The sequence below is a fragment of the Microcaecilia unicolor genome, chromosome 13 (genome assembly GCF_901765095.1).
Source record: "Microcaecilia unicolor chromosome 13, aMicUni1.1, whole genome shotgun sequence".
NCBI lineage: Eukaryota > Metazoa > Chordata > Amphibia > Gymnophiona > Siphonopidae > Microcaecilia > Microcaecilia unicolor.
Genome location: NC_044043.1, coordinates 65,502,196 through 65,518,604, shown reverse-complemented (window position 1 = coordinate 65,518,604; position 16,409 = coordinate 65,502,196). Strand labels below are relative to the sequence as shown.

The window sequence follows — 16,409 nt, the reverse complement described above, 5'->3', positions numbered from 1 at the left end:
TAAGCATTACATTGATAAGGAGACGGAAAGCAGCAAAATTATTTCTGGTAGTGATCTTTAAAAAAGTGATATCCTAGTGTATGAACGCTTGAAAGGTGGGGAGCTAGCAAAACCCTCCACATTAAAGCTTATGGATCTGGTGGTTGGTGGTGAAAAGCAGTGCATAGGTTGCAGAGAAAAAGAGGTATTCAAAGATGTGAGTCCAGAGGAAAAGCATACCTTGTGGCCTGCAGCGAAGGAGGCTGGCATTGAGGCACGTGCTGTTACCTTAGCAGAAATGGCCGTAGTCTGAGTCCAAAACAGGCCTTGAAGAAATAACTTTGGAATTCCAGAGACAGAAGTCTATAGCAATGCCAAGCAAGTGGTGCAAATAGTATGTCTGTACATACTGGGTAAGAGGAATGAATCTTCAGAGTAGGCAGGGGGCAAATTACAAGTATAAAGAGCCCACAGAGCTCTCGGGCCTAGGCGGAATAGACATACATGCGACATGGTGACCTGTTTATGTAGCTTTGAAGACAAAGAGAAAGCGATGACCAAAAGGAGTTCATTATATACTCTGCACTGGGACAATCACAAAATCAAGGTGTACAATGACCTCTCAGACTACACGTAAAAAAAAAAAAAAAACTTCAAAATGTTATAAGTTTCTTGAAAAAACCCTCTTTGGATTGTTATTTACTGTGATGGGGTGAGTAAATGAGCAACAATTACAAAGGAAGTAAGAAAGTAGTTGGAGAGAAAGGGTTTAAAACCTGTGGCAAAGGATAGAGGACTGGAAGCCAAGCATAAACTGGCAGGGACACCAGGAGAAAGGACAGGCCTGAGAAGGAATATGACGGATGATGTCAAGGACCAGTGAAAGGGAACCACAAGACTACTACTACTACTTATCATTTCTAAAGTGCTACTAGACATACGCAGCACTGTACACTTGAACATGGAGACAGTCCCTGCTCGACAGAGCTTACAACCTAATTAGGACAGACAAACAAACAAGAGATAAGGGAATATTAAAGTGAGGATGATAAAATAAGGGTTCTGAACAAGTGAATAAGGGTTTGGAGTTAAAAGCAGCATCAAAAAGGTGGGCTTTTAGCTTAGATTTGAAGACGGCCAGAGATGGAGCTTGATGTACCGGCTCAGGAAGTCTATTCCAGGCATGTGGTGCAGCAAGATAAAAGGAACGGAGTCTGGAGTTAGCGGTGGAGGAGAGGGGTGCAGATAAGAGAGATTTACCCAGTGAACGGAGTTCCCGGGGAGGAATGTAGGGAGAGATGAGAATGGAGAAGAGAACCTGGCAGACCTTAATAAAAATTGAGAACTGATCTAGCATCAGGTGCTAGAACTGAGGGGAGAGAAAAAGGAACTGGTTTCAGAAATATGAGCTTAAAGGAGCTCAGATAATTGATTAAAGTAGAAATGAATGGACTGACGAGAGTGATAGTTTGCATGGCCCCAGGGGTGGCAAGTATAATGGCTTTTAGGACTGCAAGATCAAGATTAAGCAACAGAGAGAAGGATGATGCATCAGGAGGGGAAAACAAAGACACTGAACATGGAACCAAACCAAACTTTTAGAAAGATGGAATAGAGTTTGGATGCAGAGGGTATGAAAGTATGTGTGAATGGGGGGAGCGTAAAGGAGGATGACAAGACAGCAAGTGAGCATTGCAATAGAGAGAGAATCTGTGAAATTAGATAATGTCCAAAGGAAATGGAGGCAATAAAAGGAGTGGAATGAGCTACCGACACCCTGGGATGGAATTACTTTCAGAGGATGGTTGGGAAGCAGGAGGGAGAAGATGCTGTCTGAGGGGAAATTTAGGAAATACAAGAATAGTTTCTGGCAATAAGTGTCTTGGGCCAAAAGGTTTGGGGAGTGGAATAGCTTAACACAAAAAGGAGAGTACAAGGCGGCTTTGGGTTCAAGGGGGAAGAGAGAGAGAGAGCAAGAAGAGGTTTAATTATTGTTTAATATTATAGTGAATGGGTTAAGAGTTGATTCTTTAAATGTAAAAGGGCTGACTGTACCTAGAAAGAGACAACTATTGATTAAAGAAATGAAGTGCCTGAGATGGAATGTGTTATTGCTCAAAGAAACACAACTGTGGCAGAAAGACTTTAGGCTGCTTGAAGATAAACACTACCCACGTGTCTTCTGTGCAGCTAACCAAAATGGAACTCTGATGGATGGGTAGCAATTATGTTTGGGGGATACTCCACTGGAAGTCATGGACCTGAGGTGGGATGAAGATGCATATATTCGGCAATAAAAAGAAAACTATATGGAGAGGTAGTAACCATTATCTGTGTATATGCTCCCAATCAGGGGCAGGGAGATGCTATTTTCAGGCAGAAAACTAGGTTTTTGGGGTGGGGAGGGGAACCTTTAATTCTGAATCCTGTTCTAGACAAATCAGGAGGTAGGGGAAAAAGAGAGCTCACAGAAGGAAATTGAAAGCCCTGGTGGAGTTGCTGCAATCAGTGGATGGCAGGAAGGTGCAACACCTGATGTAGAGGAAATACACATTTTTCTGTGATTCACACCAAGTTTCTTCTAGGTTAGGGCTATCTTTAATAATGGAAACCTAGTAAGCAGAAATAAAGCCAGTTACCTGGTCTGACCATGCTCCAATCTGGATAACAGTGGGAGGGTTTAACGATAAGAAAGGAAGGGTAGTTTGGAGGCTGAACAACAGTCTCTTGAGAAATAAATTAGTAAGGGACTTAATTATCTGGGAAATAGAGCATTATATATCTAACAATGATAATGGGGAATGGGTACAAATATAGTATGGGATTGATTGAAGGCAGTGTCAAGAGGAAAATTCATAATGAGAATTCTATAGTGCTCAAAAATGGACACCGAAAATGGTGCTAAGCTAGGGCTGCCAACTGGAGCCGGATTTGCAGGACAGTGTTGATCCAGTCCTGGGTTTACCCCGTTGCATGTAGGGGGAATGTGAGCAGCACAGTGAAAGAAAGAATGGTCTCAAAAAATCGAAGCCCATTATAAGAAGGTTCACCAGTGTTTGAAATTTATGAGTTCCCCTGTGTAAAATACTTTTTTGAGACTGGAAAAAGGGAGGACTAGGAGTTCCCAATATGGGATTTTATTATAAAGCTGCCCAAGCATGAGCAGCTATAGAATGGGTTCAAAACCATTCCCATAAACTTTGGATCTCTGTTGAGCAAGACATTGTAGGCCCTGTTTCTTTGAGTTATTCAATGTGGGAAAAGATGCTTGCCCTACTACACAACATATCTTGAAAATATGGGATGCAATGAACTTGTCTCCTGATTTTCAACTCTAGGCCTACCCCAATTACATATCCCTTTTTAGCCAGATCGGGTCTTTCATATGTACAAACAATGGAAGGGCTGAGATTGATATATTGGGGTCAGATGTTGGAAGATTCCATACTATTACCTTTCGACATGCTTGCGAATATGTATCGGATCCCTCACTCTCGTCACTGTGCGTGTACCCAACTTATCCATTTGCTTACTAGTAAAGGTATGAAGTCTAGATTGGTGAGAGATGCTACTTTTTAGAGGACATTTGTGAAGATTTTCGTACTACTGAGCGCTTGGTTGTTGTTTTGTATAAATATGTGCAAGACCAAAATCCCCCAGAATTGCAACATAGGGCTAAATGGGAACAAGAGCTGGCTCTATACTACGAGGCTTCTGAATGTTCAGATATGGAATCCATTTTGGCAAAATGAGCAGTAACTACTAGTGTACAGGAAAATAATGTTAAAACTGTGTATCATTGGTATCTGACCCCTGAAAGGTTTAGACGGTGGTACTTGGCTCCTTCATCTGCCTGCTGGAGGCAATGTGGCAGTAGGAACCTCTTGGGACATATTTGGTGGATATGCCTAAAAACCAAGGTGTACTGAAAGAGTATAGAATTTGAAATCGAGTTGCTTATGAGGCTTTAGGTTCCTTGGGATCCTGGTATCTTTTTTTCTAATTAGAAAAATCCCTGTGTTGACACAGCAATGCATTATTTTAGTTAGACATTGTCTGAATACAGCTAAATTGACTTTGGCAGCTGCCTGAAAGAGGTGAGAGTATCATCTTTGTGAAGATAGCTGACCAAACTAGGTTTTATATACTGTTTTAAGGAGAAAAGAAAGGTAGTGGGTAAAAGGTTGAACGTTTGGTAGAACAGCTCCCTACTCATTCTAGATATTAAAATATTTGCCAAATGTTGGTTGAGAGTTTGGCAGTATTTATGCCGACATTGATAAAATGTATAAAAGGGAGGTAGGCCTCTATAATTTTAAGAGGGTGCTCTATCTAATCTAGGATATGCAGTGGAGGATTAGACTAATGGTTAGTATAGCAGCCTGAGAACCAGATTCGATTCCCACTTCAGCTCCTTGTGACTCTGAGCAAGTCTCTTAACCCCCTGTTGCCCCAGGTACAAAATAGGTACCTGTGTATAATATGTAAACTGCTTGGATTGCAAGCACAGAAAGGCGGTATATCAAACCCATCCCCCTGCCACAGTGGGTGTACTGTACCTGCTCCAGGCATTAAGGGGGTAGTTCTGTAAGGAGCTGCCTAGTTGAAGGTGCATGAATGATTTGTGTTCAGTTCTGGTCGCCGCATCTCAAGAAAGATATAGTAGAATTGGAAAAGGTGCAGCGAAGGGCGAATAAAAAGGTAGCGGGGATGGGACGACTTCCCTATGAAGAAAGATTAAGGAGGCTAGGGCTATTCAGCTTGGAGAAGAGACGGCTGAGGGGAGATATGATAGAGGTATATAAAATAATGAGTGGAGTGGAAAAGGTGGATGTGAAGCGTCTGTTCACGCTTTCCAAAAAATACTAGGACTAGGGGGCATGCGATGAAACTACAGTGTAGTAAATTTAAAACAAATCGGAGAAACTTTTTCTTCACCCAACGTATAATTAAATTCTGGAATTCGTTGCCGGAGAAAGTGGTGAAGGCGGTTAGCTAAGCAGAGTTTAAAAAGGGGTTGGACGGTTTCCTAAAGGACAAGTCCATAAACCGCTACTAAATGGACTTGGGAAAAATCCACAATTCCAGAAATAACATGTATAGAATGTTTGTACGTTTGGGAAGCTTGCCAGGTGCCCTTGGCCTGGATTGGCCGCTGTCGTGGACAGGATGCTGGGCTCGATGGACCCATGGTCTTTTCCCAGTATGGTATTACTTATGTACATATGTACTTATTTAATACCAACTAGCGGAAAAGTACTGCTGGGTGTATACATGGTTGGAGTTTGGGAGGGGTACAGAATGCTGTCATTTACGCACGTTTTAGCTCATTTGCATCAGCTGTAGAGCTGGTGTAAGAGCTTATGTTTTGCATGTAAGTGCATTGTCAGCTACTTGCACTAATATTCTATAAAGAAAAATGGATGCTTATTTTTTTTTTCTTTATAGAATAGGCTTAAAATAAGTTCCATAACCAGTGTCTATAGTAGCAAATTCGTTCAGTTCATTCTTTTTTGACAGGTCCTCTCTTCGTCTGCTTATTCACTCTGGTGCTTTCCCATTTAGATTATTGTAATTCAGTTCTTTCAGGTATTCCAAAATATCAATTGCACTGACTCTAGGTTATTCAGAATATTGCACTTAAACTTCTTTATGGGGCTAAGAAATTTGATAGTGTAACACCTTTCTTTCTTGCGGAACACTGGTTGCCTGTTCGTTTTTGTTTACCTATGTCTTTCAAAATTCTTCATTGTGGCTTCCCATCTTTCTTGCACAGCTTGCTAGTTCCTCATCAACCGATATGTACTCTGTGTTCTGCTAATCAGCACCTTCTTGTTGGTCCCTTTCATCTTCAGATTCTGCCTGCTTTAGTGCTCATGCTCCGCCTCCTACCTTATGGAATTCTCTACCTTTATATCTTCACTCTGAACTGTCCTTTCTGAAGTTTAGAACTTTGCTGAAAACTTATTATTTTCACTGTGCTTTTCCTTCCGTCACAGTTTGATTCTTTTTTTTTACTTTGTAGTAGCTTTTTTACGGACCTTAAGTAGCCTTTCTTTTTCTCTTCCATTTCACTGTGACTTGTTTTTGCACTCCCTCCTTTCCTTTTGTATCTTTATATAGGTAATTTTGCACATATTATTATTTACTTCTAACCTAGTTCCCTTTTGTATCTTTCCTGTTTCCTGTATATTATTTTTACATTTTGTAAACTGCATAGATGTATTTGCTATTTGTGGTATATTAAAAAAAAAAGATGACGTGAAATACGGAAAGGAGGACCACAAATATGAAGAAAGGTGTCCCCCTCCCCTCCAAGGATACCAAGAAAGCTATTCTATGGAAATAAAGATCGGAGAGTTGAGAGTACCCAACTTTATGATACTCTCTCTTGCCAGCATAGTTCAAACAATCCTAGACTAGAGGGGGATCAAGTAGAGAAAAGTGGGCTCATATAGACCAAGAGCAATCACATTGCAATTAAATTTCTTTCATGGTTAGGGAGAGAGGCAAAGAAACTAGGGATCATAAAAGAAAACCGTTTACCAACCAAACGTTAAGGGTATGGGATGGCCTTAGAATCTGTAAATAGGTTATAGCAACAAACTCTTCCCCATTAGCTATCGGATAACTTGAATTTCACTCCCCCACTCCTCCCCAAGACTAGAAGATAAACTATTCTATAGATGAGAGCAGAGCAGTTTCAGACAGTATACCAGTTGTGTTTGTCTGGGTCTCATCACATCCAAGTAAGTGAAACCGATGTTTCAGCCTTCATGCTATGGCTTTCCTCAACATGATGGCTGAAATGTCAGTTCCACTTACTTGGATACAGCAAGACCCGGACAAATACAGCAATCATGACACCAACCATGGAAGCCTAAGAGAATAAATATGCCAGTTGTGTCAGCCTGAGGGAATTCATGGAAAACATTGATATTGGAGTGAAGGTTTTTTTTAATGGTTATTTACAAATTTGACATTATTTGAGGCAAGAGGATCTCATCAGATCAAGGAAGACAGGATTCTCAGACTTCTAGTTAGTATGTTAGCATCCAAATGGTTAATTTCAAGGTTATATAAATTAATAGGAGAACCAGAAAAAGGTCTGACTAAATTCAAAGCAGAATAGGGGGGAAAAAAACCCTGGGAGGATGCTTAGGAAAAAAAACAATGGCAAGAAGTGTTTCAAGAATTAGGCAAGGTATCTGTGTCTACAAAGTATTTTACTACTGTTATTTAACACCAGTTCAGTTTAGTAAGCTATTCCCTCATTTGTCTATCAGTGCTGGTGGTGGTGTGAGCAAGTGATGAGCTTGTCCAGTCATCTAGGTATTCTGGTGATCAGCAGGTGAGGTTGCTTAGGGAATGGTAAATAGACACATTACCTTTGACCCTTGTAGAGTTTGAGCTTCAGAGCTATCCTGCCTGTCCCAGCAAATGACTTCCCCAATGCTCAGAAGCAAATGCAGGTGCTAGATGCCTTTAGCACCGGACTGGCACCAAATGCTCGGAGGGCTCCAGCACGGGGGACAGCGAGCGCAGCAGTGATTAGCGCAAGTAGCATTCTAATCTCATTTAAATTAGGTAATTTGCGATTCTGCACAATGCTCAAAGAAGAGCACCCTGAGCAAGGGTGCTCTTACCACGGAGAACCTTATGCCAGCTCAGAGCTGGAGTTAGGTAGGCAGCCCTGCAAATTCATTTGAAGAGGTGATTTTTGAGAATGCAGAACTCTGGTCTAAAGGAATGGGTCTTTGAAATTCTTTTAAGAAAGTTGACCATCGTTAGAGGCAAGCTAGAAGATGCTTTAATGGATGAGGTTGACTTTAGGTACAAAAAATTAAGCAAACATTTTACAATAATGGTGCTAGAGTTTAATTTAAATTTCCTACGAATTACCCTAAAATTATAGCTGAAATTTTAAAAATGAGTGTGGGTAGGGGGGCTAGCTGCTGTATAGATATTAGAGGGACTCTTACTAATTTCCTGCTGCTTCCTTGAGACACGTACCCTCACCCTCGCATCAGGGCTGCCGTGCTGATGCCTCCCCCTGGCCATGCAGGGCTCCTTCTTGTGTGCATGTGCTGGGCACTTACTCCTCCTCCTTACTTCCCAATGCTCAGCACTGACAACGCGCATAAAATTTGCATTCCATTAACCTTGAGCATTGGGAAGTTCTTTTGCCATGCTGTTTTGTACAGCGCTAGAGTTTTGAGCATCTGGGCCTGAGTGAATATTATATGGGTAAGTGTTAGAAGGGCAATATTATAAGTTAGAGCCAAATACACATGTACGTATTAAAATTCTAGCACTTGTGCGTATGGTAGGTGCTGTTCAGTTGGCGCCACTGACGTCCATAAGTACTAATTGCAATTCTGTAAAGTATGTGCCAGATTCACTTATGTACCTGCAAGGGGGCCGAGGGTAGAGCATAGGCGTGTCGCCATGTGATAGAATTTTCTCAGTTGCATGCATTGCATGGTGCATTTAGGTGACACCACTCAGTATTAAGGCAGAAAAGATCTTCTTGAACTGGATTCTTTTCAATGGAAGCTTATAACTATCCAGTCCAGTTTTAAACTCCTTCAAATCTTTAATATTATAAAGCTCTTCTTCAAGACATACAGCTCATAACAGATTCTATGTCACATTTATATCATAGATGTTTCAAGATTCATTCATGTATTTATCCAAGAACCTCAGTGATGTTACTTGCTATCACTTTTAACTGAAGCGATTTATGCAACATCCAAATCTTCACTGGTTCTTTTTATTTTTCTATTAATACATTCTCATCTTAGATTTTAGAAAAAATATATCATATAAATATTTTTCAGCTACTTATCTTTTCAATTTATTGTATTTGTCGGACCCAGGGGATCATCTGCCTGACATGCACGTTTCGCCCAACATGGGCTGTCTCAAGGACATTCCCCTGCAATATAAATCAAAACTTTAATAATCTCCCTGGACTTCAGTATTAAACCTACATCCCAAAAGATATCAGATACTTAAACTAAACTCACTCACCCCATGTTTCTTTATAGCGCCAGCTCAGCAAAAGTTATCAGCTAAGATGGCGCCGGCATTTTTTTAAGCCCATTAAGTATCCGCTACAGAATGACGTTCTTAAGCCCCACCTCCAAGGCGTTCCACCGACAGTAAACAGCCAATCCTGTATTGCTGCCAGTGGAGAAAGGCACCATTCAAATCAGAGATGTCCATTTGATTTCAGCATTCAAGCCCTTAGGTATAAATGTTTGAAGCATGAATATATTAAATTGCTCTCTATAATTTAGAAGTTTTTTAATTGACCCACCCTCCTCCTGATTATCTATGCATTCAACAATCCTCCATCTTCTATCCTCCCATGTATGTTGTTTCTGAAGCCAGTGATTTACTAATGGGGCTTGTATATTTTGAGTTTGAATTCTTGATTTATGCTCATTTAGACGTATTTTAATAGGTCTAGAACTCCTGCCAATATAGATTAAGCCACAAGGGCATGTAATAGCATATACAACGTTACTACTTTCGCAGTTAGTTTCTGACAAACTTCTCATAATGCTATCTCTACCTTGTACCATCCAACTTTCCCCTAGTATCGCTAACGGGCACCATTGACAATGTCCGCAAGCAGTTTGACAACCCTGCATATTGTTCCTAGAATCGCTAGTTAAGAATTTTTTCCTACTCAACATCGTAAAACAGTCCACGAAACTGTAATGCATGCACTGACAAGTTTTCAATAGGATTGATTTAGGCTTGAATGTGAAGTGTTAGTTTGAGATTTCTTAAGATATACCAGGTTTATTACCGGTTTTTGGGTTTTGAGAGGAGGTGTTTCATTTTGTTAATTTCTAAAAATAGAGGGAGAGAAGAGCAAGGAGAGTTTTTGTACCATTCATTTTTCTCATGTATATATGAGTTTTTGCTATTGGAGTTTTTCTCTCTTTTTTCTTCTCTTTATTGGAACCAGTGATAGTATTCTACTCCTGAAAAAAATAGTGGATGGTGCAATTTTTTTGCTGAGTATTCCCTATTAGGAGGTTTGAGGTTCCTAGTTGATTTATTCAAAATGATTATGGTTATGTAACCTTGGAAATTACAAGGTGAGACACCCATAAAACCTATATTTCCAACTTTTTAGAGATTTAGAATTTGAATTGAGAGAGTTTGAAATTCCCAGGTTTAAATCTAGTGTGTTTTCTATCAATTATAACACTAAACATTTGTATATTATCTAAATAGTAGTACCTGGGGAGATCAGGACATATAACTGCTCTCAGGTTTTCTCTTTTCTCCCTGGCTAAGACTGGGGCAAAAGCCAGTACTTCCTAGATGGAGTTTGAGCTCCTGGGCCAATCAGAGCCCAGACCAACAAGTTTTAAAAGTAGCTGGCTACATCACTGCAGGTTACCTCTTATCTGTGCTAACTAAAGAAGGAACAGTCAGTGCTCTGTAACAGCTTTAAACATAAACATGCACCACCTGCTGACCAAACTAGTTTACCAGTGGCGTACCAAGGGGGGGGGGGGGTGGTCCGCCCCAGGTGCACGCTGATGGGGGGGTGCTGCGCGCCGGTCAGCGTCGTTGGTTTCCATGCTCCCTCTGCCCCGGAACAGGAACCTGTTCCGGGGCAGAGGGAGCATGGAAACCAACCACGCTGACCGTCGCGCGGCACCCCCCCAGCGGCGTCACCCGGAGGGGGTGTCCTTTCGCCGAGGGGGGGGGGCGCTGCACCCGGTGGGGCGCTTCAGCGATCCGCCCCGGGTGTCAGTGCCCCTCGGAACGCCACTGAAGTTTACAGGCTTAAAACACCACTGTTTTGTCACAGCTCCCCATTGTGGCAAGATATAAAATTATCTCTTTGGTGCTGAATAAGAGGTAACCACTCGCCTCCACCTACCCTCCTCTCTTCCTTCCCGTTCACATTAATTGACTTGATTTGCTTACTTTATTTATTTTTTGTCTATTAGATTGTAAGCTCTTTGAGCAGGGACTGTCTTTCTTCTATGTTTGTGCAGCGCTGCGTATGCCTTGTAGCGCTATAGAAATGCTAAATAGTAGTAGTAGTAGTCTCTTGTAACCAGAGCTAATATTGTGATGTCATAATGCCTCAGGCCACCAATAAGAGCCAACCTCATCAGTGATGTCACAATGGCTTGATTGTCCTATACTTGGCTCACTTTTATTACATAGCTCTTTGAGCAGGGACTGTCTTTCTTCTATGTTTGTGCAGCGCTGCGTATGCTTTGTAGCGCTATAGAAATGCTAAATAGTAGTAGTAGTAGTAATAGGTTGGAAATTGAAGATCAGCCAACAGGGGCATGTGAAGTTCGGGCAGAACTTCAGTCATAGGATAGACTCAAAAGAATCTTAAGGGTGGGAAGGGAAATGACCACAAATCGGGTAAAATCTGTGGCAACTTAAAAAGAAGCTCTGGAACAAGGGGACACAGGAAACATTTTCTTTACAAAAGTGTTGGTGGATGCATGGAAAACAAGGGGGACACAGGGAATATTTCTTTACAGAAGGGTTGGTGAATGCATGGGAACGGCCTCCCATGAACTGTTTCTGAATTGATGAAAGCATGGGACAAGCACAGAGGATCTCTAAGAGAGAGGGTCAGCCCAACCATTTGTTAGAACTAAACAATCACCTAGGACAGCAGCTTCTAGGGTGCCAAAGAACAGCTTCAGTCAAAGCAAGGAGAGTGGGTAGTTTTCAAATGGTCCGTTTATCCAGGTTATTCTGGGAAGGGTGGTCTTAGAGTGATAATGATTGCTATGGGGAACAAGGGGTCTAAAAATGAATTGGAGGGCACGTAATACCTTTGCAAAGGCCCTACTGAGAGACAGGAAAATACCGTAGAGCTTAGTAATTAGTATGGGTGGGTAGGCTTGGTCACCTGTATGGTCTGCCAGCATTGTCTATGTGGTAGGGAGTAAGTGATCTTTTTCTGCCTGCATTTTCTTTGTGTGTGTCTATTATGGTTTTGACTTGATAGCCTGCACTCAGGTTTTCTTTTTACATATTGTCAGTGGATGATGATTTCAGCATTCAGTGATATTGGTACATTTTTCTCACTGCTCTGAGCATAAGTGGCATTAAACCTGACGTAACTAATTTCTTTATTAAACTTGCAATACTAGAGTTTGATTAAGGGTAATGTTATCAAACTGCATGATCTCTAAAGTTGCCTTAACAGACTCGCTCCAATCTTTGATAAGGGAGCAGAAAACATGTTCAGTGCCGTCCAAATACTGCATGTGGTCATAGGATGATTTATATTTATTTATTGCATTTGTATCCCACATTCCCCCACCCATTTGCAGGCTCAATGTGGCTTACATAGATTTGTAAACATTGTCATTGCAGGATATCAGATCCAGTTAGTAATGTGTAACGATTAGGAAGGGAAGAAAGAAGAAGGGAGAGAGTGTTTAGGGTAGTTATAGAAGGTAGGCGTTCGTGATTGAGTGGATTGGTGAGGTGACTTAGTGAGGCTATAGGTTCTCATTGTAGGCCTTGTTGAAGAAGAATGTCTTCAGATTGTTGTTTCGTTGATTGCTTTCAGGTCTGTAGGTAGTGCATTCCAAAGCTGCGTGCTCATGTAAGAGAAGGTAGTGGCATGCATCAGCTTGTATTTAAGTCCTTTGCAGCTGGGGTAGTGCAGGTTGAGAAATTTGCGGGATGATCTTGTGGCGTTTCTGGGAGGTAGGTCTACGAGGTTTAGCATGTAGATTGGGGCGTCTGCGTGAATGATTTTGTGTACGATCGTGCAGATCTTGAACGCAATGTGGGAGCCAGTGAAGTTTCTCTCTTAAGGGTTTTGCACTTTCATATTTAGTTTTTCCAAATATGAGTCTGGCGGCCGTATTCTGGGCAGTTTGGAGTTTTTTGATTGTCTGTTCTTTGCACCCGGCGTAAAGTGCATTGCAGTACTCCAGATGACTAATTACCATTGACTGTACCAGGGTACGGAAGATGTATCTCGGGAAGAAAGGTTTTACTCTTTTGAGTTTCCCCATGGTGTAGAACATCTTTTTGGTCGTGTTTTTCACGTGGGTATCAAGAGTGAGGTTTCGATCAAAGGTGACTCCCAGAATTCTCACGTTTTGCGAGACAGGAAGGGAACAGTGTGGTGTGATTATGGTGGAGAAGTTTTTTGTGTTATGTTGTGAGGTGAGTACAAGACATTGTGTTTTTTTCTGCATTAAGTTTTTGTTGGAATGCATCTGCCCAAGTGTGCATTATTTGGAGGCTTTGGTTGATCTCTTTGGTGATTTCATTTAGATCCTGCTTGAATGGGATGTAAATTGTGATGTCATCTGCATAAATGTAGGGGTTGAGGTTTCGATTGGCTAGTAGTTTAGCTAGAGGTATCATCATTAGGTTGAATAATGTTGGTGAGAGAGGGATCCCTGGGGGACTCCACACTCAGGTATCCATGGGGGTGATCTTTCCGTGTTCGTTGTTACTTGGTATGATCTTGTGGTCAGGAATCCTTTGAACCATTTGAGAACTGTGCCTCCTACTCCGAAGTATTCTAGTATATGTATTAGTATATCATGATTAACCATGTCAAAGGCATTGGACATGTCGAATTGCAGGAGGAGGATGTTGTTACCAGTCGCAGTTGCCTGTTTGAATGAGTTCATTGCGGACACTAGTACAGTTTCGGTGCTGTGATTTGACCGAAATCCTGATTGAGACTCGTGCAGAATTGAATGTTTATTTAGGTATTCAGTAAGTTGTTTCGTCACTATACCTTCCATGATTCTGTTCAAAATCCATAAATGAAGGGACCCGCTAAAGATGTGACTGCTGCTTTTCTTGTTCATGAAATGTAACAGGATTTTGTGTGTTGGAAAGCTTCAGCAGCAAGATCATGGCTTCAGTACTATGCTTTGTCCGACATGCATCTCTTTGCCTAAGGTCCACTTCCTGTTGCACAGCTTTTCCTCCTCTGTACTCTCAAAATAGATCATCAGGAATTGACTGAGAGACCCAAGAAGTCATGTTGGCAACTATTACATAAGAACATAGCTGAGGCTTAATTGGAGTCGCCCCTGGAGAAATTGTAGTGGAGATGCCTGTACCACTTTACTCCACTTAAGATTCTTGGGTTTTACCTGTACTAGTAGCTACTCAAAGCTCTCTTCTGGATCACAAGGGCTTTTAGTTGTGAGTACTGGCCAGTATGCTTTTAAATATTGTTTTGCAGGTGGGCTTTGGGAAGTGAATTAAAGAACTGCTAGGGGAGGAGCATTTGAGGAGATTTTTGAGTTCCAAACTGCACAAAGCACATGAGGTGATGGTATGGGATAGGCATGAAGACACTAAGGTAAAATGGGAACTGGACTTAGGGATCAGGGCTACCCAAATAGTTATTATGAAGGCAGGTAGTAGGATCCCCTAGTTAGCCCATAATGCTAAGCTCTGAGAGCATCAATGTCTGAAATGTTGGGATGGTGAGGGGACCCAGGTGCATATGCTCTGGACCTGCCCCAAAATTCAAGCCTTTTGGAGGGCCATAATCTGTTTTATGGGAGATTTATTGGGGCAAAGTGCTGCTATTGGTTCGAGAGGGGTATTATAACATCAAATTGAGGCTTTGGGGATTCAAGAGAAGGGAGCTGAACTTTGAGGAAAGCCTATTGAGAAAAAATATATTATTGGCATTGGATGAGGAGGCCCCTTCAGCTTGAGAATGGAGGAACATGACACATCAATATATGGTGTGAGAATGTGAAGGAGCAAAACCGACCCCCAAACAGAAGAAGTTCTTTCTTACAATATGGGAACCGTATATACATAGTCCCTCCGAGTGCTCATAGGCTTATTCTGAACCTGTTTGAGGTATGAAGCGATCTCTAGCAGCTGGGAGGAGGAAGTAGATATCTTTGTTGGCAAGGATGGGTAACGGGGGGGGGGGGGGGGGGGAAGAGAAATGAGAGGCTGGAGATCTGGGGGAGTGGGAGAGGTAAAGCGGAGGGGATAGTGTGGGGTGGAATAGGGGAAGGGGAGAGAGGATGAATGAGGAAAAGTTGGGAATCTTGTGGAAAATCAAGGGTGGAGATAGAGTAAGGAAGGGAAGTGATGGGAGGGGGGAGATTGATTAAAATGAAGAAACTCTATAAGACTAAGTTTTGAATTGATTTTTGCATAATGTTGAAATTGAATGTTTCAGGTTTGGAGTGTGACAACTTGTTTGTTTTTTCAATAAAAATATTTGAAATATTGATGGTTGCTCTCTATAAAATGACCTATGAATTATTTCTTTTGCACTGCTAGATAGTACACAGTTCTATACAGAGACACATAAGAGACCAGTTTCTGTTCCTTTCACCGAACAAGGTTACAAAAATCAGGTCTTAGCCATCTAGAAGGCAGTGTAAGAAAAATGTCTTATTTTTGAAGCATTCCATTGAGGGTATTGGGCTGAGCAGGAAACACAGGGTTCAGGTCTGTAGTACTGGCACAGAGTGATAAAGACAACTACAGACTTATTCCGAGAATTTTTCAGCCACTTTGAAGTAATGCAAAATAGTTAGACTAAATGGGGCCCAAAGATGTGAGGTTATGTACCTTTGAATTGCAAAATGGGATAATTTCCAGGTGTGTCCAGTAGATGGTGCCACAACCTAATTTGTTTTTTTAATTCCCTTGCAGCCGACTTCACCCTTGGATATGGAGCATGCCATCCCACGAGAACAGCTAGTAAGTGCCTAATAGGAGAACGTGTGATCCTTTCTCATATTAAAGACAATGCAGAATAATCAAGCAAATCTGATTCTGCTTTGTGCCCTCCTAACTTCCCTGTCAGTGACCTGTAACTTTGTGAGCAGAGAGAAGCAGTATAGTTTGTGTACAAATTGTTACTAGTTACTATGGATATTTAAACAAAGTGCCCATAGATCCTTGGTTGATTGTCACTTCTATGAAGTGGATGATGGTGCTATACAAACATATTTTTGTTATTTTTTTAACCTTCTTTGGGAGTGGGATTGGACGCTTTGCTGCTGAGGATGTATTCGACTTGTTTTCAGATCTCAGGAGTTCTGTATCCCGTAAAAACTGAACGTTTGTAATAGTTATGTGGATTCTTGTTGAAATATCAATGTTCCCACTTTCTTAGATTGAGGTAAAATTCAGATAGTTCTGAACCCAAATAAAACTGTTGCTTGTTGGATTACTGGTTGCCCCCCCCCTTGTCCCTTTCCCGACCGTCACCTTTTAAATACTACTGTCACTCCTGTTCAATCCTGCCGGTAGTTGGGTGTTATCCTTGATACCCAGCTTTCCTTTGCTCAACACATTTCTTCACTAGTGTGTTCAGGTTTTTGTTTTTTTTTTTGAGACAGCTTAGGTGTGTGCACACATTTTTAGATCATGATGTTTTTCATGGCTTGGTGCTATCT

The 16,409-nt window shown here is 41.5% G+C and overlaps 1 protein-coding gene across 3 annotated transcripts in view; it reads left to right on the top strand.

The window, feature by feature from the left end:
* Positions 1 to 16,409, top strand: part of PEX14 (peroxisomal biogenesis factor 14) — a 114,720-nt gene that overhangs the window by 3,095 nt on the left and 95,216 nt on the right. The window contains exons 1-2 of one of the 3 annotated variants that reach the window (XM_030222457.1): positions 14,065 to 14,172; positions 15,661 to 15,708. In XM_030222457.1, the coding sequence (XP_030078317.1) occupies positions 15,679 to 15,708 (30 nt within the window). In that variant the 5' untranslated portion in view covers positions 14,065 to 14,172; positions 15,661 to 15,678. Of the gene's footprint in view, positions 1 to 14,064; positions 14,173 to 15,658; positions 15,709 to 16,409 lie in introns of those variants that run through there. The other 2 variants (XM_030222455.1, XM_030222456.1) reach the window with 2 other exon arrangements.